At 45.9% G+C, this 21,342-nt stretch overlaps 1 protein-coding gene across 6 annotated transcripts in view; it reads left to right on the forward strand.

Moving 5' to 3' along the window:
- The window catches only part of LOC307211856 (uncharacterized protein C8orf74 homolog), an 82,851-nt gene extending 74,638 nt beyond the window's left edge, over positions 1-8,213 (forward strand). For all 6 annotated transcript variants that reach the window (XM_079968964.1, XM_079968967.1, XM_079968965.1 and 3 more), the window contains 2 exons: positions 4,103-4,503; positions 7,247-8,213. In XM_079968964.1, coding sequence (XP_079825090.1) covers positions 4,103-4,503; positions 7,247-7,612 — 767 coding nt within the window. In that variant the 3' untranslated portion in view covers positions 7,613-8,213. The remainder of the gene's footprint in view (positions 1-4,102; positions 4,504-7,246) is intronic.
- The last annotated feature ends 13,129 nt before the right edge of the window (positions 8,214-21,342 follow it).

Genomic DNA, 21,342 nt, shown 5'->3' on the forward strand with positions numbered 1-21,342 from the left:
CATAGCTTTAACTATACGGACCTTTATTGGCAAGGTGATGTCTCTACTTCTCAAGATGCTGTCTAGTCCTGTCATTGCCCTTCTCCCAAGAAGCAGGCGTCTTTTAATTTCGTGGCTGCTGTCACCATCTGCAGTGATCATGGAGCCCAAGAAAGTAAAATCTCTTACTGGCATTCTTTCATTGATGGAATTTTTCTCCCTTTCCAATTTTTATGAGCATCCTGGCAGCTGTTGTCACGTAGATATCATTGCCTCTTTTAGGCAGGTGGAGGACAGCCCCCCCCCCAAACACACAACTCTCAAGGAGGCAACCCATTCAGATGGGCAGGGTATAAATAAATTTGTTGTCAGCAAAAATGTATAGGACAAGTACAAGTTTTTCTTTGTGTGGCCTTTTCTGTTTTTTGACTGTGACTTGTTCTTCATTTTATGGGACTGACTTGTGACTGTGACTTGTGACTTCGTTTTTGCGACTGTGGCTTGTGACTTCGTTTCTGTGACTTGTTTTTGTGACTGTGTGGAACCCATTTCAGCTACTGATTGATTGATTGTGTGACTGCAGAAATGGATAAAAGCCCCCTATCCAAACAATGACTATCATCAGTGCATGTAAGGGAATATATATATATATATATATATATATATATATATATATATTCTACAATACTATCTTATTTATTTTATAGTACAGTACATTGCCAACCTAGCAGTTCGAAAGCACCCCCGGGTGCAAGTAGATAAATAGGGACCGCTTACCAGCGGGAAGGTAAACGGCGTTTCCGTGTGCGGCTCTGGCTCTCCAGAGCAGCGATGTCACGCTGGTCACGTGACCCGGAAGTGTCTCCGGACAGCGCTGGCTCCTGGCCTCTTAAGTGAGATGGGCGCACAACCCCAGAGTCTGTCAAGACTGGCCCGTACGGGCAGGGGTACCTTTACCTTTTTACATTGAATATTGTTTTCATTTTATGGACCAATGGCTTCTTTAGATAGTAAAATTCATGTTAAATTGCTGTTTTGGGGGTTGTTTTTAAAAGTCTGGAACAGATTAATCCATTCTGCATTACTTTCTATGGGAAAGGACGCCTTGGTTTTAGAACGCTTGGGTTTTGGAACAGACTTCCGGAACAGATTAAGTTTGAGAACCAAGGTACCACTGTACTCTGTCATTATTTTTATTAATTATTTATTGAGTTTATACACTGCCCTATACCCAGAGGTCTCAGGGCAGTTCACAGGAAGGATCACAATACAGTGGTGTCTCGCAAGACGAAAAGAATCCGTTCCGTGATTCTCTTCGTCTAGCGGTTTTTTCGTCTTGCGAAGCAAGCCCATTGACGGCTTAGCGGATTAGCGCTATTAGTGGTTTAGCGGCTTTTAGCGGATAAGCGGCTTAGCGGATAAGCGGATAAGCGGCTTAGCGGCTTAGAAAAGGGGGGGGGGAGGAAAAAACCCCCGCAGGAACTCGCAATACATTTTCGTCTTGCGAAGCAAGCCCATAGGAAATTCGTTTTGCGAAGCACCTCCAAAACGGAAAACTCTTTCGTCTAGCGAGTTTTCCGTCTTGCGAGGCATTCGTCTTGCGGGGCACCACTGTATATATAATCAGAATAAAAACAACCCAATAACCCTCCCCCAAGAAAAGAGCCATATTTTAAAAGGGTATAGGATGTCAATCAGGTCCACCAAAGGCCTGGTTAAAAAGGACCGTTTTTAAGGTGTATAATGAAGGCGCCAGGCGAACTTCCCTGGGGAGAGCATTCCACAGACAGGGAGCCACCACCGAGAAGGCCCTGTTCTCGTGCTGCCACCCTCTGGACCTCTCGAGGAGGAGGCACACAAAGAAGGGCCTCAGAAGATGATCTCAGGTTCCAGGTAGGTTCATATGGAAAGAGGTGGTCCTTGAGGTATTGCGGTCCTGAGCCATTGAAGGTTTTATAGGTCAAAACCAGCACTTTGAATTGGCCCCGGAAACTAATCAGTAGCCAGTGCAGCTGGACCAGGATCGGTGTAATATGCTCACACTGTCTTGCTCTGTTGTGCAACTTGGCCGCTGAATTCTGCACCGGCTGAAGTTTCTGAACCGTCTCCAGAGGCAGCCCTACATATAACGCATTGCCATGGTCACCCTAAAAGGGTGTCCTCACAGCCTCTCCCCGCCCCCTCCAATTTCCTCCTGCCCCTTTTTCCACACACTTTTTCTTGTGGACGCCTCTTTGGCATCCAGTTCCGATTGTGAGCTGCTTGGGGCTGTGACCTCAGACCCCTTAAAGCAGCATGCGCAGTGATTTTTTTTTAAAAAAAATAATAATACAATAATATAAGCAAAAGGCCGAATTGTCATCTTTGCAGCCCGAGAAACCAGCCCGAGAGGCACAGGTAAGCTGCTCTAAGCTCCCCACAAAGGAATTAAAAACAACAATGTTATTTATTAAATACGTAATCTGGGTACTGTCGGTTTATTTGATTCCATCCAAGGATCCCTTCCTGTGAAATATCTCAAGGCGACGTCACCGAAAACACACACATAAAAAGCGATTAAAAACAGCTCTATACGTGAAGAGAGTTTAAAACAATTCCCTGTAATGCACGTGTAGTATATGACTGTTTTAAAAGGCTTTTAGGTGCTTTTGATTTCCCCCCTAATGTTTTAGATACGTTTTAAATTGTAAGGATCTGATAACTTGTTGTTTGATGGCCACCTCCCTCTCCCAGGCTCCCTTTGGAGGAAAATCGGGAGAGAAATTCATTAATTTATTTAATTACTGTCATGATGATGATTACAGCAATAGCAATAACAATTACTACCAGCGTAGCGGTGGTGTAATGGTTAGAGCGTTAGACTAGGACCCGGGGGAGGGAATGTTTTTTCATATGTGGAGGACCTGCAAAAGGGTAAAAGACTATTGGGGAAAAAAGTTTAAAAGTACAATCATACCTCATGTTACGTCCACTTCATGTTACGTTCTTTCAGGTTGCGTCCCGCGGCGACCCGGAAGTACAGGAAAGGGTTACTTCTGGGTTTCGCCGCTCGCGTATGCGCAGAAGCACAAAATGACGTCACACGCATGTGCAGAAGCAGCGAATCACAACCCGCACATGCGCAGATGCGCCGCTGTGGGTTGTGCTCTTTTCATGTTGCAAACGGGCCTCCAGAACGGATCCCGTTCGCAACCAGAGGTACCACTGTCCTATTCCAAAAAAAGCACAACCAGAGTCTTTTTGTTGGGGATAATTCAGACGGAAATTCCCAGGTGTAAAAAAATTGTTATTTATATATGCCACTACTGCAGCCCGGTTTTTTTTGTTAGCCCCAAAATGGAAAACAAGCGAGGTCCCAACTTAAAGAAGAATGGCAGCTTAAACTGATGGAATATGCGCAGCTTGCAGACTTAACATACAGAATAAGAGAACAAGAAGAACATGCGTTTAAAGAAGATTGGAAAATGTTCGTTGAATATATGGGGGGAAATTGTGTATATCTGAAAACGTGGGTGGCCTTCAGATAAATTGAACAGTGTGAACAAGTTTTGATGGATGTAATAATGGTTTGGTTTATGTAAAATATGCAGGGATTTATGTTATGCAAAATGAACCACGGAAAGAGACGAAGGGAAGTCATCGACATTTTAAGGTTGTTGAAATATACTCAGAGTCGAGTGTGGATTTCATCCTCTTTATTCAGCTCATAGTAGTGAGGAGGAATTAAGTTCCCCCAGAATGTCTGCTTTATATACATTTTTTAGACAATGGGCCCCACATGATTGGCTGATTCCAGGATTCACCTGTAGGCCAATCAGGTTGTGGATTTACTTCCACCTGGAGCTGCATTGGGTGGCTCCTGTGGACCAATCAGACTGCTGCATTCTGGGTCCTATTGTTCTAGGACCAATCAGACTGCTGCATTCTGAATCCTATTCAACTCAGTACATAACAGTTGTTTAAATGAATATTCTAAAATGTAAAAAGAACATTTAATAAAAAATAGAGGGGGGAATTGAATGGAGGGGCGGGGAGGAACCTTGTATGCTGCCTTGAGCCCCTTAGGGGAGAAAAAAGGTGGGGTATAAATGCAAAAAACAGAATTTCTTCCCTTCTACGCCAGGTCTGCCCGTCTCACAAGCCATCAAACTCCTGCAGGAGAAGCTCGCTGCCTTCCGGGTGACTCTTCCGGACTTCCACCTGCGTGCCGTCTGCGATTACTTCCACAACACCTTCATCAAACATTACGGGCTGCACCAGTTTGTCCTGGCTCAGGAGAGGGACCGCTGCCAAACCTTTGCCAGCCTGGAGGTCTACGCTCCCCCCAAGCCCCTGCCTCTGAGGCGGGGGACGGAAATCAGGGCCTGGAAGTACCAGCAGCAGCTGGCCGCAGTCTCTGCAGCGGAGGAGGAAAAGCAGGCCGAAATGGAGCGGATCAGGGCTACCTTGTGCAAAGAGAGGGAGAACATGCTGGAGGAGGTCTACAGGAGCGTCCGGACGCAAACGGCGACCCTGGAAAAAGAGGTGAGCTTGGGGCGTACAGCTTCCGGGTCATGTGGCCAGCATGACTAAGCCGCTTCTGGCGAACCAGAGCAGCGCACGGAAACGCTGTTTACCTTCCCGCCGGAGCGGTACCCATTTATCTACTTGCACTTTGACGTGCTTTCGAATTACTAGGTTGGCAGGAGCAGGGACTGAGCAATGGAAGCTCACCCCATTGTGGGGATTCAAACCACCGACCTTCTGATCAGCAAATCCTAGGCTCTGTGGTTTAACCCACAGCGCCACCCGCGTCCTTAAGCATCTGGGTAGGCTTGTCTAAACAGGAATGCCTTCAGCAGACGCCAAAAAGAATATGGTGAAGGCGCCTGCTTGAGATCAATAGGCGGGGAGTTCCAAAGTGCACCAAATGACCAAGAGCCAGCAAATGGGGGCCGGGGTATTGCGTGGCAATTGTAGTGGCAATTCCGTGGATCGAAGCGGTCGAGTGGGCACCTGTCGGGGTAAGGCGATCTTGTGCACAAGGTCGCCCCCAGCTGTTAACGTCTTTCTATGCTAATAGTAAAGAGACGCAGGTGGTGCTGTGGTCTAAACCACTGAGCCAAGGACTTGCCGATCAGAAGGTCGGCAGTTCAAACCCAGAGTCATTCGCGACTGGACCTAATGGTCTGGGTACCTTTAAAGGTAAAAGGACCCCTGACCATTAGGTCCAGTCGTGGCTGACTCTGGGGTTGCAGCACTCATCTCGCTTTATTGGCCGAGGGAGCCGGCGTTCAGCTTCCAGGTCATGTGGCCAGCATGACTAAGCCACTTCTGGCGAACCAGAGCAGCGCACGGAAACGCCATTTACCTTCCCGCCGGAGCGGTACCTATTTATCTACTTGCACTTTGACATGCTTTTGAACTGCTAGGTTGGCAGGAGCAGGGACCGAGCAACGGGAGCTCACCCCGTCACGGGGATTCGAACTGCCGACCTTCTGATCAGCAAGTCCTGGGCTCTGTGGTTTAACCCACAGCGCCACCCCTTTATGCTAATAGTAACATCTGGAACTTGACACTACAGTTCCTGGCAACTGGGGTTCAGGAGCTCACTTCCTCTAGCAGTAGCAATTAGTGGCTGTTGGCACCCTGATTCAAACCTCCAGCATCTCCCTGTTTTCCCCTTGCCTCATTGCAGCACTCTAGGTAATCCCACTAGCCCCCAGGGTGTGGTACTTCTCACTTAGGGATCTATTGCGTCGATCCCAGTTTGCACCACAGGTTCCACTCGTTGCAAAACTACGGCCTTTGGGTCTCCCGGTTCTGGCAGCCTGTTGACAGCACCTCAGAGTTCCATCTGTAGCTGCCTTGTCCAAAACTTTCTCCCCAGCCCTGATCTGCATAATCAAGCTGCGACGCGTCTTATCGCCCTCAAGATGGAAAATCTCCTCCTTGCCGAGACTTGCTTCCCTGCCTGGGAGCGCACTGTTTGAGGAAACCCAATGAAACTCTGACGTGTTTTTACTATTACTGCCAGCCCATCTACGGAGTGGAATTAATTGGCAATTAATGCTTACACGTGTGCTCCTCAATGCGCTGCCAGCAACGGCCGCGGGTGAGTTCCGAGAACGTCACCTTTTGAACTCGAGCCGAGACGTCTATCCTGGTGCGCTCAGTGGGTTGTTCAGCGTACCACCCTGTGCGCAAATGGGGAAAAAACCCCAGCACCCATCCTTCCCGGTTCCTGGGATTGGGTCCCGCTGCCGTGGACGTCCTCGAGATCTGATGGCTCTCCTCCAACCTCGATCAGCTCCTGGGAGCTTGGCAAGAGGCCAGTCCTCACAGCTGCCTGACGGCTTCTGCTGACAAGTATCACAAACGTTGCCTCCCTGACCCACATTGGCCCCCACACTCTCTCCCCGGCCCCTCCCCGGCCTGCTTGCCAGTTCCCAAGCTCCACCCTGGCTTCTCGGAATGCGCAAGGTCAAAACCTTTGCAGAGCTAGTTGCTGAGAAGCGACAGGCCTTGCAAATATCGGGGGCAAACATGGCGGCCGGCGGCGGCCATGTTTGTTTACGGTGCACCTGTTTGGCAAGCAGGCATGGGAATCTAATTTTAACAACAAAAGGGGGGTGCATACCCTCCAAGTGTCCAGATTTTCCAGGGAAAGTCACGGAATCACAGAAGCCATCCTAGTTTCTGATTTGATCTGGAAATGTCCTGTTTTTCCTTTTTCCACATCTCAGAGAACACGTTAAGATGGAGATGGTAGCCAAGTTTCTGCGGCATGCAATGAGGATTTGTGAATGCTGTACCACAGCATTTTAATTGTTAGGTGCCGATTTTGCCGGGTGATATTATTGTACTGAAGCTTTCAGAATTTTGTCTACAGTGGTACCTCGGGTTAAGAACTTAATTTGTTCTGGAGGTCCATTCTTAACCTGAAATTGTTCTTAACCTGAAGCACGACTTTAGCTAATGGGGCCTCCCGCTGCCACCACCAGGGTGTGATTTCTGTTCTCATCCTGAAGCAAAGTTCTTAACCTGAAGCACTATTTCTGGGTTAGCGGAGTCTGTAACCTGAAGTGTATGTAACATGAAGTGTATGTAACCCGAGGTACCACTGTATATGCCAATAATGATTTGAGGTTGAGTTTGACATGCTCAACAACCTCAAACGGCCTTGCTGTGCTAGGTAACCATTTTGGAAGCCCAGGCGTCAAGCCCAGGTTCATTCTAAGTCTAGCAGAAACATCAGAATCCACAATGCCCTGTGTTTGTTTTCCAGACTCTGATGTCTCTTGTCCGAGAAGCGATCAAGGCCCAGGTCCAGAGTCTGCATGATATCATCCATAACGAGATCCAGGCCACCTTTGAAATCCTTCAGCTCCGGCTACAGAAGAAGGCCTTGTTGCTCAACCCGCCTGCCCCTTACCCGCCACCCTACAGCCCTGATGGAAGGAAGACGAGCAAGCAGAAGAAGCTGAAGGAGTTAATATTGGAGGCTCAGATTAAGGAGAAGGAGAAGGAGGAGAGGGAGAAGGAGAAGGAGAGGGAGAAGGAGAGGGAGAAGGAGAAGAAGGCGGAGAAGAAGGCGCAGAAGGCGGCGCAGAAGGCTGCAAAAGACGAGAAGTCAAAGAAGAAAAAGAAGTGAGGGCAGCTTTCGGGTTCTCCCAGGCATGCCCTGACATTCTCAATCCCATGCCTGTGTTCTCTTTTCCAGGTCTTCTTTGTCCTCTGGCCTTGAGGAGGATTCTCAGAGCCACAGTAAATCTGTGCCTGGGGCTTCACCACCTCGGACTGCAGGTGGGGACCTCACTTTCCTTCAACATATCCCATAGAAAACTTGCACGTCAGGGGGGAAGTGTCGTGGCCTTGCCTTCCTCTCTGACACGCTGGTTTTCCATGGAGATAATTTTCTCTCCCTCGTTCACGTGAAACCCGCCAACTTGCAGCCTTCAGCTGTCTCGTCCAGACATGGGTTAACTCCCTCACTGAGAACAAAGCCTAAGTCTCTTTGTTCACAGGGGTAGAGATTTACAAAGAAACCCAAACAGATGTGTGCACCTAAATGTAGATACGCCAACATTCACCAAAACATCAGAGGTTTTCATTCCATCTTTCTCAACAAAAATTCTTCCCGCCAGGTTTATGGAAGGATGAAGAGACTGTTTTGGATGCTGCAAAGGGTTCATCGTGAGCTCCCTCTGTCTTTACTGTTCCAAATAAACTAAAACATTTAATATTTCTTTCAACTCAAGCTGGCATGTGGTTTTTTTTGGGGGGGGGCATTGTTTTAAATAGCCCTCTGATTTCCCCCTGGCAGGCAATCCTGAAAACAATCTGCTTAAGCCGGCGTAGCCCTATTTGCTAGTTCGCAGCCTTCGGTCCCAATCCAACTTCTGGCTGCGCACAGAGCATGGCTGGGAATTTGTCAAAATGTGACATGTCCCATTCAAAGGGTTAGACCACATGTGTGGGCGATAATGGGCACAGAATCCCAATTGCACACATACTGACCACAGACCCTCCAAGTGTCCCTATTACAGAAGCCATCCCGGTTTCTGATTTAATCCCAGAATGTCCTCCTTTTCCTTCAGCCGTCCCTGATTTCGTCAGAGAAATATTGGAGGGTATTGAATGGGACGTCCCTATTTTCACTGGAGAAATATTGGAGGGTATGGAATGGGACGTCCTTATTTTCATCGGAGAAATATTGGAGGGTATGGAATGGGACGTTCCTATTTTCATTGGAGAAATGTTGGAGGGTATGGGATAGGATGTCCCTATTTTCATTGGAGAAATGTTGGAGGGTATGGGATAGGATGTCCCTATTTTCATAGGAGAAATGTTGGAGGGTATGAAGAAGGACGTCCCTATTTTCATCGGAGAAATGTTGGACAATATTGAATGGGACGTCCCTATTTTCATCGGAGAAATGTTGGAGGGTGTGGAATGGGATGTCCCTATTTTCATTGGAGAAATATTGGAGGGGGTGTAATCAGCGTAAACTGGATCAGTCTGGTTATTTCAATGCATTGTTATAACCCAGTCTTCAGCATTCAGGGAGAATGTTTGGAAATCTAAGTAAGCGAGTTGGCACACTATGTTGCAGTAGGGAGTAAATGACACACACACACACACACACACTATTTAAAAGCACGTAAAACAAATCCAGATATTTTAAGCAAATCCAGTGGCATTTAACCTCTCATTCCGCTCAGGTCTTCCTCTTTAGGAACCTCTCGCTTCTGCCCTTTCATAAACAAATCAAACAGGAAAGTAAGTCAGCCTCAGGGAAGCCACCCTTCCCAAACACCCATCCATTGCTTTCGACTTCTGAGCCATATTTTCGGGAGTCTTGCTCTCGCCTTCCATGGAGTTTCAGGGGAAGATCAGAGACTGTTTGGGGCTGGTGCCCTGAATCCAAGCAGATCGGGCAATTTCCTTCCTGAGACGACTAATGTCCTTGAAATATACTCGGAGTCCTGATTTCATGCTCTTTATTGCAGCTTGTAAAACAGTGACTGAATTACCCCCCCCAAAAAAAAAAAACCCTCAGGCTTTTCTATACATTATTTACACAATGAGTCCTGTCTGATTGGCTGATTCTGCTTCCCTCCTGGAGCCTGATTGGTCTTTTCCTGCAGGCCAATCCAATCCGTTGTCGCATTCTACGATCCTACCAGCCTAATAGGCTGATTAACTTCCTCCTGGAGCCTGAATGGTCTTTTTCTGCAAGCCAATCAGGTGTTGCATTCTAGGATCCTACTTGCCTGCTGTTCTAGGATCCAAGGTTAGGAAATAGCACCCCCACTCTCCCCAGAGCTCATAGGGAGGGTCATGATCACTGTGACAGGGTCCCCAAGATCCAGAACTTACTGGAAATAAGAGGGAAAGGTCTGTGGTTGGGGAATGGGGAAAGGAACTAATACGATGGAAATATCTAAGATGAAAGAAGCATCAGTTGAATGGGGATATGTTAATAGAATCATAGAATCTTAGGAGTTGGAAGGGACCCGAGGGTCATCTAGTCCAACCCCCTGTAAGGCAGTAATCTCAGCTAAAGCATCCCTGACAGATTGCCACCCAACCTCTGCTTAAAGACCTCCAAGGAAGGAGAATTCACAACCTCCCAAGGGAGTCCGTTCCACTGTCAAACAGCTCTTGCTGTCAGAAAGTTTCTGTGTATGTTTAGTCGGAATCTCCCTACTTGTAACTTGGAGCCATGGGTTCAAGTTCAACCCTCCAGAGCAGGAGAAAACAAGCTTTCTCCATCTTCCATGTGACAGCCCTTGAGGAATTTGAAAATGGCTATCATATCTCCCTTGAGTCTTCTCTTTTCCAGGCTCTTTACCAGTTTCTGTGTTCAAACAGCGGTGCCACAGTTAATGAAGGTAACTGAGGAGCAACCTCTGTGATTTAGCCAGCCTTGTTAATTACGGCATGAAGAACTTCCAGGAAGAGACATTGTTCCCCAGGGAATTGGGCCTTAGACTTCAGGGTGTGATATGACATGATAGCCATCTTCGAAGATGGGCTGTCCCGTGGAAGATCCTGTCATTTTCTGCTGCTTCGGAGGGTAATAATAAGAAGAAGAAATTTTATTTATACCCCACCCTCCCCAGCCAAGACCGGGCTCAGCACGGCTAACACCAGGTATAAAAACAATTGATTGAAATACAACTTAAAAACAAGATTAAAGTGCAACCTTAAAATGCAGCCTCGTTTCAGCAGAAACTCAAAAACTTTTGGGGGATGAAAACGTCAAGTCTTCACCAAGGCTAACTATCCAGACTGGTCCTACGTGGGCCAGAAAAAAGCCAGGGAAGTCCCCAAATAGGGGTTCCATCACAGAAGGAGAAAGGAGAGAGGGGGAGGGGATCAGGCTGATTCCAAGCCAAAGGCAAGGCAGAACAACGCTGTCTTAAAGGCCCTGCGGAAAGAGATCAGATCCCGCAGGGCCCTGGTCTCATGAGACAAAGCGTTCCACCAGGCCGGAGCCAGTGTTGAAAAGGCCCTGCCTCTGGTTCATGCTAATCTAACTTCCTTAGGGCTTGGGACCTCTAGGGTGTTGCTATTTATGGACCTTAAGGTAGGACCCAAACCTAAAAGGTAAAGGTAAAGGGACCCCTGACCATTAGGTCCAGTTACGGACAACTCTGGGGTTGTGGCGCTCATCTCGCTTTATTGGCCGAGGAAACCGGCGTACAGCTTCTGGGTCATGTGGCATGACTAAGCCACTTCTGGTCAGTTGGCGGTTCAAATCCACACGACGGGGTGAGTTCCCGTTGCTCTGTCCCAGCTGCTGCCAACCTAGCAGTTCGAAAGCACACCAGTGCAAGTACATAAATAGGTACTGCTGTGGTGGGAAGGTAAATGGTGTCTTTTGTGCGCCCTGGCACTTGTCACAGTCCTCTGTGTGCCAGAAGTGGTTTAGTCCTGCTGGCCACATGACCTGGAAAGCTGTCTGTGGACAATCGCCGGCTCCCTTGGGCAGAAAGTGAGATAAGCGCCACAACCCTATGGTCGCCTTTAACTGAACTTAACCATCCAAGGCTCCTTTACCTTTACCCAATTACAGTGGAACCTCTACTTGTGACCATAATCCATTCCGGAGGTCCGTCTGGAGGTTGAAACGGGTTGCTGGGAGAGGTGCCGTTGTGGGCAGGCGCTGGCGGCAACCGCCGCTCCTGCGCATGCGCAAACGGCGATCGCCACTCCTGCGCATGCGTGACCAGCGGCAAAACTGCCAGTTACTTCTGGGTTTGCTGTGGACGTTGGGCAAAATGGACGCAAGCAGAGGCGGATGTAAGAAGAGGTCTGACTGTATTTATTACCCACCCTTCTCCCTAAGGTCCCAAAGCCGGTTACAGCATTAAAAACAAAGTTTTAAACAATTTATAACCATGCAGATGAGGTGGATCTTAACAACCTCAAGCATCAAAAGCCAGGACAAAGAGAGTACTTGCAGCTTTCTCCAAAATCTGTGTTGGTACAAAAATGTGTGTTATTGGGAGAGACACTCGTGCTAAAATGCTGGTGGATTTTCACGGGCACTTTTTTTAAAAAAAAACCTCAGTGCAGAATATAAGATTGGGGGGGGGGGGCGAGGGGAAATGAGGAACTGAGAGAAATCCAAACGGAGCCATTTATTTCTCTGTGCCTTCAAGGCAGCCCCTCTACGTGTGTTCATGAGGAGGAAGAAAGAGAGAGAGAAAGTGGGGGCAGCTATTTTTCTTGAAGAATAAACAAGCCGTGATTTCTCCTCCTCAACCCTTTGCTTAAACATGAAGGCAGCACCAGGGCTCATAACATCCGGCTCGAGGGGCCGGCTTCTGTTATCAGGCAGGAAACAGCTCTGAATACATCCGCTCCTTCACCTCGGCAGCCCAGGCCACCTCCAGTGGCAAGATCTGGCAGGAAAACACGAGTGTCGTGCCTTGATTCCTTCTCCTTTAGCACAGCGGGAGTCCTGCCTCTGCAGCTCAGGGCGGGAAAAATATATTGCCTTCCCTAACAGATTACAGCAGGAGAAAGTCTTCTGACTTGGGAGAGCAGGAGGATCTGTACGGCTAATGTCTCACCTAGTGGCCTTGTCCCAGAGGTGGCCGCAAACCCAGCTTTGAGAGGCCTGTGATAAAGATTGACCTCTTTCATGGAATTATAAAATCGCAGAGCTGGAAGGCACCCTGAGAGCCATCTCCTGTTATGTCCCGCGGAGGACCTTAAGGTCCACAAATGACAACATTTTGGAGGTCCCAAGTCGCAAGGTGGTTAGATTGGTCTCAACTAGGGCCAGGGCCTTTTCAGTACTGGCCCCGACTTGGTGGAACACCAAGAGACTAGGGCCCTGAGGGACTTGACATCTTTCTGCAGGGCCTGCAAGACAGAGCTGTTCCACTTGGCTTTTGGTTTGGACTCAGTATGACCCTTATGTTTCCCTCCCCTTACGGTTTTGACTTTTAAAATGAGGCTGCATTTCAAATTGCATTTTAACCTGTATTTTAAATTGGTGTGTCCCCCCCCCCCATTATGTCTTTACTGTAATTTTACTGGTGTTAGCCGCCCTGAGCCCGGCTCTGGCCTGGGAGGGCAGAGTATAAATAAAATTTATTATTATTATATTATTATTATCTAGTTCGACCTCCTGTAATGCAGGAATCTCAGCTAAAACAAGTTCAATACCTTGCTACGCAAATAGAGTTGTCACAATACAAAGAGAGCAACAGGCTGAATGATAATAACTGTGAAAATTTTACTGGTTATTTCCTGTAAGTTACTTCTTGTAAATAAGCTAAGGACTGTGTTACACAGGAACTTACAAGAAGAAGCAATAAGAAAAGAAAAGAAAAGAAAAGAAAAGAAAAGAAAAGAAAAGAAAAGAAAAGAAAAGATAGGAAAGGAAAGGAAAGGAAAGGAAAGAAGACATGTATTTATACTGGAATTAGCCTCATAAGTTATACACCGTACATATGAACTGTATATGTTGCACATACTGGGCTAAAAAAAAAGGTAAAGGTACCCCTGCCCGTACGGGCCAGTCTTGACAGACTCTGGGGTTGTGCGCCCATCTCACTTAAGAGGCCAGGGGCCAGCGCTGTCCGGAGTCCGGAGACACTTCCGGGTCACGTGGCCAGTGTGACATCGCTGCTCTGGCCAGAGCCAGAGCCAGAGCCAGAGCCGCACACGGAAACGCCGTTTACCTTCCCGCTGGTAAGCGGTCCCTATTTATCTACTTGCACCCGGAGGTGCTTTCGAACTGCTAGGTTGGCAGGCGACATACTGGGCTAGACCTTTACAATAGGAAATAACCAGTAAAATTTCCAGCCTGTTGCGCTTTGTGTATTGTGGAATCTCAGCTAAAGCACCCACGGCCTCTGCTTTAAAACCGCCAAAGTAAGAAGGAGAGTCCAGCGAGGGAATCCGCTCCACTGTCAAGCAGCTCTTACCAACAGAAAGTCCTTTCTGAGATTTAGTTGGAAACTCCTTTTCTTACAATTTGAATCCATCGGTTTGCCCCTCACTCTCTGGAGCAGCAGAAAACACGATTTGCTGGAACGCAGCACATTTGCAGGCTACTCTGAAACCAGAACTAAGCTGCTCTTCTTATGATCAGATATTTTGCAGAGTCCTGATCCGAAGGCTGCAGCACCCACAACATTTCCTTTCTTGGCTGACAAGGGTTTTAACTCCTGAAATTCTGGGGCTGGCAATCAAGGGTATTGGGGAGGAAGGTGGAAATCACCACCCGATTCTCAAGATTCAAGGAAATGATCTTCCAGGGATTCACTGACACACATGGGCCATGTTCCAGCGGCTATCCGGGAAGTGTGATGTAATGATGCCTCATGATTACTAACACAGCAGTCTGCACGGCAATCATATAGGCTGCAGATGGACCTGAACGATGGGTAATTTTTTTATTTTAAAGTAAAATAGAATTTCCACTCCTCTAGCTTCAGGGATCTTGGTGCAGCCCCTGACAATTCGAATGAGCTTCTGCAAGTCGTACCCCAGAGGGTACTAGTGAACTTGTGACGGTCTTTTTAAAAAGTCATTGTGAAAATTCAGAAGCATTTCAAATGTATGCATTGTTGCGTGCAATTCTTCTTTTGCATTTTTTGCAAAGCAATCGTCCCTAATGCAGAGACATCACCTTGCCGACAAAGGTCCGTATAGTTAAAGCTATGGTTTTTCCCAGTAGTGATGTATGGAAGTGAGAGCTGGACCATAAAGAAGGCTGTTTACACCATATTGTCAGGAAAGCGCTGTTTAATGTCTGGGTCAGATATAAAGATCTTTTGGAGAATAAAACCCCAAGGTGGCTCTCTCCAATGGAGGCTAAGGCCTTAAAAAAACTTAATATGGAATCTAAATGGCCAAAATATTGTGAAATTTTGGAGCAGGAGGGAGATAAATGGAAATTGCAGAGTTATGAGAAACTTAAAGATAAGGTGCGTGACTGGTTACATTACTTTCAAATAAGAGAGGCCTATAATTTGGACAGGAAAAATGGCTTCCAGGTGGAAAAATCGAAGTTGGAAACAGAATTACTAGAACCCAGGGCTAAGGTATTGTCGAGAATGTATAACTTGCTGCTGAAATGGAATACTGAGGATGAAACGGTCAAATCTGCTATGATAAAATGGGCACAAGATATTGGCCATAATATTATGTTCGCTGACTGGGAATGGTTGTGGACCACCGGTTTGAAATTTACGGCATGTAATGCCTTAAGAGAGAATATTATGAAAATGATGTATAGGTGGTACATGACCCCAGTCAAGCTTGCAAAAATCTATCATTTGCCCGATAATAAATGTTGGAAATGTAAAGAGGTTGAAGGTACATTCTTTCACCTTTGGTGGACGTGCCCAAGGATCAAGGCTTTCTGGGAGATGATTTATAATGAAATGAAAAAGGTATTTAAATACACTTTCCTAAAGAAACCAGAGGCCTTTCTCCTGGGCATGGTCGGCCAATTGGTGTTAAAGAAGGATAGAACCTTTTTTATGTATGCTACTGCAGCAGCAAGAATACTCATCGCAAAACACTGGAAGACACAAGATCTACCCACCTTGGAAGAATGGCAGATACAAGTAATAGACTATATGGAATTGGCAGAAATGACCGGCAGAATCCGAGATCAAGGAGAAGAGTTGGTGGAAGAAGACTGGAAGAAGTTCAAAGTTTATCTACAAAATCATTGTAAAATTTATGAGTGCTAAGGGCAGTGTAAATGAAATGATGGGGTTCCAGTGATTAGGATAAGGAAGAGTATAAAGGGAAAGATAAAGGATAAAACGAATTTGAATGAGCTTGCTGAAAAAACTTTTAAAGTAGAATACAAGAAGGGAAGGCGGGAGGAAGCAAGGAAAATAAGGTTTTGAAGACTATTAGAATGAACCAGAGTTTTCTTTTAATGTTTCTTCTATTATTATGTTGAATCTTTTGTATGTTTTTGTTTTTTATGTTTTTTGATATTGTTTGTATTTCTGATGTTTGTTGTTTGTTGTTTCGAAGTTTGTTATATTTTGTGAAACTTAATAAATATCATTAAAAAAAATAAAATAAAGAAGGCTGTTTACCACCTTCCACTGTCAAACAGCTCTTACCATCAGAAATCTTTTCCTGATGCTCAGTCACAATTTCCTTTCTTGCAACTTGAAGCCAATGGTTTGGAGCAGGAGAAAACAAGCATGCTCCCTCCTCCATGTGAAGCCCTTGAAATATTTGAAAGTATTAAAAAACCTCTTAATGAGGGTGAAAGAGGAGAGCGCAAAAGATGGCCTGAAGCGCAACATCAACAAAACTAAGATCATGGCCACTGGGCCCATCACCTCCTGGCAAATGACAAACCTAGACAGCATCTTACAAAGCAGACTCCCTGGAAAAGACCCTGATGTTGGGAAAGATGGAGGGCACAAGGAGAAGGGGACAACAGAGGATGAGATGGTGGGACAGTGTTCTCGAAGCTACCAGCATGAGTTTGACCAAACTGTGGGAGGCAGTGGAAGACAGGAGTGCCTGGCGTGCTCTGGTCCATGGGGTCACGAAGAGTCGGACACAACTAAACAACTAAACAACTAAACAACAACATGCACACTTGACCCAACTATCTGCAATTTTGCTTGGCTGGAGAACTGCATTGCAAAATTCAGAGAAGTGGGGATTTCAGAAGATGGCTGTGTTTTGGTTTGTGGGTTGTCTTGGAAATTGCAAATTCGGTATGATTGACTGTCAGCGTGAACTGAATTGAATTTCTTCTCCAGCCCAACTGGTGGGTCATGCCATACACATGAAGAAGAAGAAGAAGAAGAAGAAGAAGAAGAAGAGTTTGGATTTGATATCCCGCCTTTCACTCCCCTTCAGGAGTCTCAAAGCGGCTAACATTCTCCTTTCCCTTCCTGCCCCACAACTAACACTCTGTGAGGTGAGTGGGGCTGAGAGACTTCAAAGAAGTGTGACTGGCCCAAGGTCACCCAGCAGCTGCATGTGGAGGAGCGGAGACTCAAACCCGGTTCACCAGATTATGAGTCCACCGCTCTTAACTACTACTCCACACTGGACAGGTAATCCTGTCTCCCTCCCTCTTTGTGGCTCTCACTGTTGGAAGGCACTGCCTCCAATTGCTTCATAGTAGAGCCACTGCTGCAAAAATGTGCCAGAGAGAGAAAGTTTCTTCTCTTACGTTTCGCTAGGATCATGAAGGCCTCATTGTGGACAGCAACTTCCCAGCCCTCCTCAGACCATCTGGGGCTACTTCCAGACAAGCTGATCGTTGAACCCTGTCAATCCTCCACTCTTTCTGGAGAACCCAAAAGCTGTTTTGCTATTTTGTTAACAGGGTTTTGGATTTTATTTTCCAAAATAAAAGCGGCAGTTTAACTCTCAGACCTGCATGCTAACATCACACACATAGACCACTTCCCCTGCTGAATTTATCGAGTGGGTTCTTCTCTGAGAAAAACGATCTAGCATGCAGAAGATTGACAACAACAACAACAACTTATTATTTATACCCCACTCTTCTGGCTGGGTTTCCCCAGCCACTTTGGGCGGCTTCCAACAAAATACTAAAAATACAACAAAACATCAAACATTAAAAACTCCCCTGGAGTAAGCATATCGGTATGTAACGAATGAAGCTTTGCAGGGTTCAAGAAAGAGAAAAATGGTGCAAAAAGTATAAAGATAGAGGTAATCTACATTAGACACAACAATTTAGAAAGAGTAAAAATTTCGAGGTCTTAGAACAAAGGAAGGAAGTCAATATGTGTATATGTACATAATGATTAGAATGATGATATGGTTTTATTTGTAGAAGTGTGCTTTTGTTTTTTGTTTGTCTGTTTTTTTCTCTTGTGTTTTTTGTTTGTCTGTTTCCCCCCCCCCCCTTGTTTGCACTGTTTTGTTTTGGATTCAGTGTTTGTAATTTTTGTTGTAATTTTGCATTGGGGAAAAAACCAAACCTATTATTTCTGGGTTAGCGGAGTCTGTAACCTGAAGCGTATGTAACCTGAAGCGTCTGTAACCTGAGGTACCACTGTATTCACAAAACGTTAGCAAAGAGGGAGGATGTTCATGGGATGTTTGCTCTCTGGACGCATTAACACTGAATCACCTCAACCTAGAGGGAAGTACCAGCATTGATTAGCTTCAGCAAATAATAGAGTCATAGAATTGCCGAGTTGGAAGGGAGCCTGCAATGGAGAAAGGAAGTCTTTCTGGTAGCACTGCCATACGTCCATGTTTTCCCAGACATATACAGGATTGACCTGTTGGAAAGAGTGGTGGGGCAAAATTTCAGAAAATCTCAAAAAAATCCGGAGAAACCCGGAGGTACCGCACCCTTACCATATTGGAAGCGTTGTGTTTTTGTTGAATTTCCTTAAAATAGCTGAATGAAAAAGTTCATTCTAATTATAATAATAATATAATAATTTATTATTTATACCCCACCCATCTGGCTGGGTTTCCCCAGCCACTCTGGGTGACTTCCAACAAAGTATTAAAATACAGGAGTCTGTTAAACATTAAAATCTTCCCTAAACAGGGCTGCCTTCAGATGTCTTCTAAAAGTCAGATCCCCTTCATGGATCACTGCCTTGCCGTGGCGAAGGGGCTTGAAGAACTCAGAGAAGCTATGAACTATGCCGAGCAGGGCACCCAAGATGAACAGGTCATAGTGGAGAGTTTTGACCAAACGTGATCCACCTGGAGGAGGAACCGGCAAGCCACTCCAGTATCCCTGCCAAGAAAACTCCATGGACAAAGACAACAGGCATATAAAAATTATGACGCTGGAAGATGAGCCCCTCAGGTCGGAAGGCGTCCAACATGCTACTGGGGAAGAGCGGAGGGCAAGTACAAGTAGATCCAGAGCTGATGAAGCGGCTGGGCCAAAGCCGAAAGGACACTCAGTTGCGGATATGCCTGGAAGCGAAAGGAAAGTCCAATGCTGTAAAGAAAAATATTGCATAGGAACCTGGAATGTAAGAACCATGAACATGGGTAAGTTGGAGGTGGTCAAAAATGAGATGGCAAGAATAAATATTGACATCCTGGGCATCAGTGAACTAAAATGGACGGGAATGGGTGAATTCAGTTCGGATGACCATCATATCTACTACTGTGGGCAAGAAACCCGTAAAAGAAATGGAGTGGCCCTCATAGTCAACAAAAGAGTGGCAAAAGCTGTACTGGGATGCAATCTCAAAAATGATAGAATGATCTCGATACGAATCCAAGGCAGACCTTTTAACATCACAGTAATCCAAGTTTATGCACCAACTACTGGTGCTGAAGAAACTGAAATTGACCAATTCTATGAAGACTTACAACACCTTATAGAAGTGACACCAAAGAAGGATGTTCTTCTCATTATAGGGGATTGGAATGCTAAAGTAGGGAGTCAAGAGATAAAAGGAACAACTGGCAAGTTTGGCCTTGGAGATCAAAACGAAGCAGGGCAAAGGCTAATAGAGTTCTGTCAAGAGAACAAGCTGGTCATCACAAACACGCTTTTCCAACAACACAAGAGACGACTCTACACATGGACATCACCAGATGGGCAGCATCGAAATCAGATTGATTATATTCTCTGCAGCCAAAGATGGAGAAGCTCTATACAGTCAGCAAAAACAAGACCTGGAGCTGACTGTGGCTCAGATCATCAGCTTCTTATAGCAAAATTCAAGCTTAAACTGAAGAAAGTAGGAAAAACCACTGGGCCGGTAAGATACAATCTAAGTCAAATCCCTTATGAATACACAGTGGAAGTGAGGAACAGGTTTAAGGATTTAGATTTGGTGGACAGAGTGCCTGAAGAACTATGGATGGAGGCTCGTAACATTATACAGGAGGCAGCAACGAAAACCATCCCAATGAAAAGGAAATGCAAGAAAGCAAAGTGGCTGTCCAATGAGGCCTTACAAATAGCGGGGGAGAGAAGGCATGCAAAATGCAAGGGAGATCGTGAAACATACAGGAAATTGAATGCAGATTTCCAAAGAATAGCAAGGAGAGACAAGAAGACCTTCTTAAACAAGCAATGCAAAGAAATAGAGGAAAGCAATAGAATGGGAAGAACCAGAGATCTGTTCAAGAAAATTGGAGATATGAAAGGAACATTTCGTACAAAGATTTCCATAATAAAGGACAAAAGTGGAAAGGACCTAACAGAAGCAGAAGACATCAAGAAGAGGTGGCAAGAATACACAGAGGAATTATACCAGAAAGAAACGGATGTCTCATATACCCCAGGTAGTGTGGTTGCTGACCTTGAGCCAGACATCCTGAAGAGTGAAGTCAAATGGGCCTTAGAAAGCACTGCAAATAACAAGGCCAGTGGAAGTGATGGTATTCCAGCTGAACTATTTAAAATTTTAAAAGATGATGCTGTTAAGGTGCTACACTCAATATGCCAGCAAGTTTGGAAAACTCAGCAGTGGCCAGAAGATTGGAGAAGATCAGTCTACATCCCAATCCCAAAGAAGGGCAGTGCCAAAGAATGCTCCAACTATCGCACAATTGCACTAATTTCTCACGCTAGCAAGGTTATGCTTAAAATTCTACAAGGAAGGCTCAAGCAGTATGTGGACCGAGAACTCCCAGAAGTGCAAGCTGGATTTAGAAGAGGCAGAGGAACCAGAGACCAAATTGCAAACATGCGCTGGATTATGGAGAAAGCTAGAGAGTTCCAGAAAGACATTTACTTCTGCTTCATTGACTATGCAAAAGCCTTTGATTGTGTCGACCATGGCAAACTATGGCAAGTTCTTAAAGAAATGGGAGTGCCTGATCACCTCATCTGTCTCCTGAGAAATCTCTATGTCGGACAAGAAGCTACGGTTAGAACTGGATATGGAACAACTGACTGGTTCAAAATTGGGAAAGGAGTACGACAAGGCTGCATTTTGTCTCCCTGCTTATTTAACTTATATGCAGAATTCATCATGCGAAAGGCTGGGCTGGATGAATCCCTAGCCGGAATTAAGATTGCCGGAAGAAATATCAACAACCTCAGATATGCAGATGACACAACCTTGATGGCAGAAAGTGAGGAGGAATTAAAGAACCTTTTATTGAGGGTGAAAGAGGAGAGTGCAAAATATGGTCTGAAGCTCAACATCAAAAAAACGAAGATCATGGCTACTGGTCCCATCACCTCCTGGCAAATAGAAGGGGAAGAAATGGAGGCAGTGAGAGATTTTACTTTCTTGGGCTCCATGATCACTGCAGATGGTGACAGCAGCCACGAAATTAAAAGACGCCTGCTTCTTGGGAGAAGGGCAATGACAGGCCTAGACAGCATCTTGAGAAGTAGAGACATCACCTTGCCAACAAAGGTCCGTATAGTTAAAGCTATGGTTTTCCCAG

The sequence above is a fragment of the Podarcis cretensis genome (assembly GCF_951804945.1).
Source record: "Podarcis cretensis genome assembly, chromosome: 3".
NCBI lineage: Eukaryota > Metazoa > Chordata > Lepidosauria > Squamata > Lacertidae > Podarcis > Podarcis cretensis.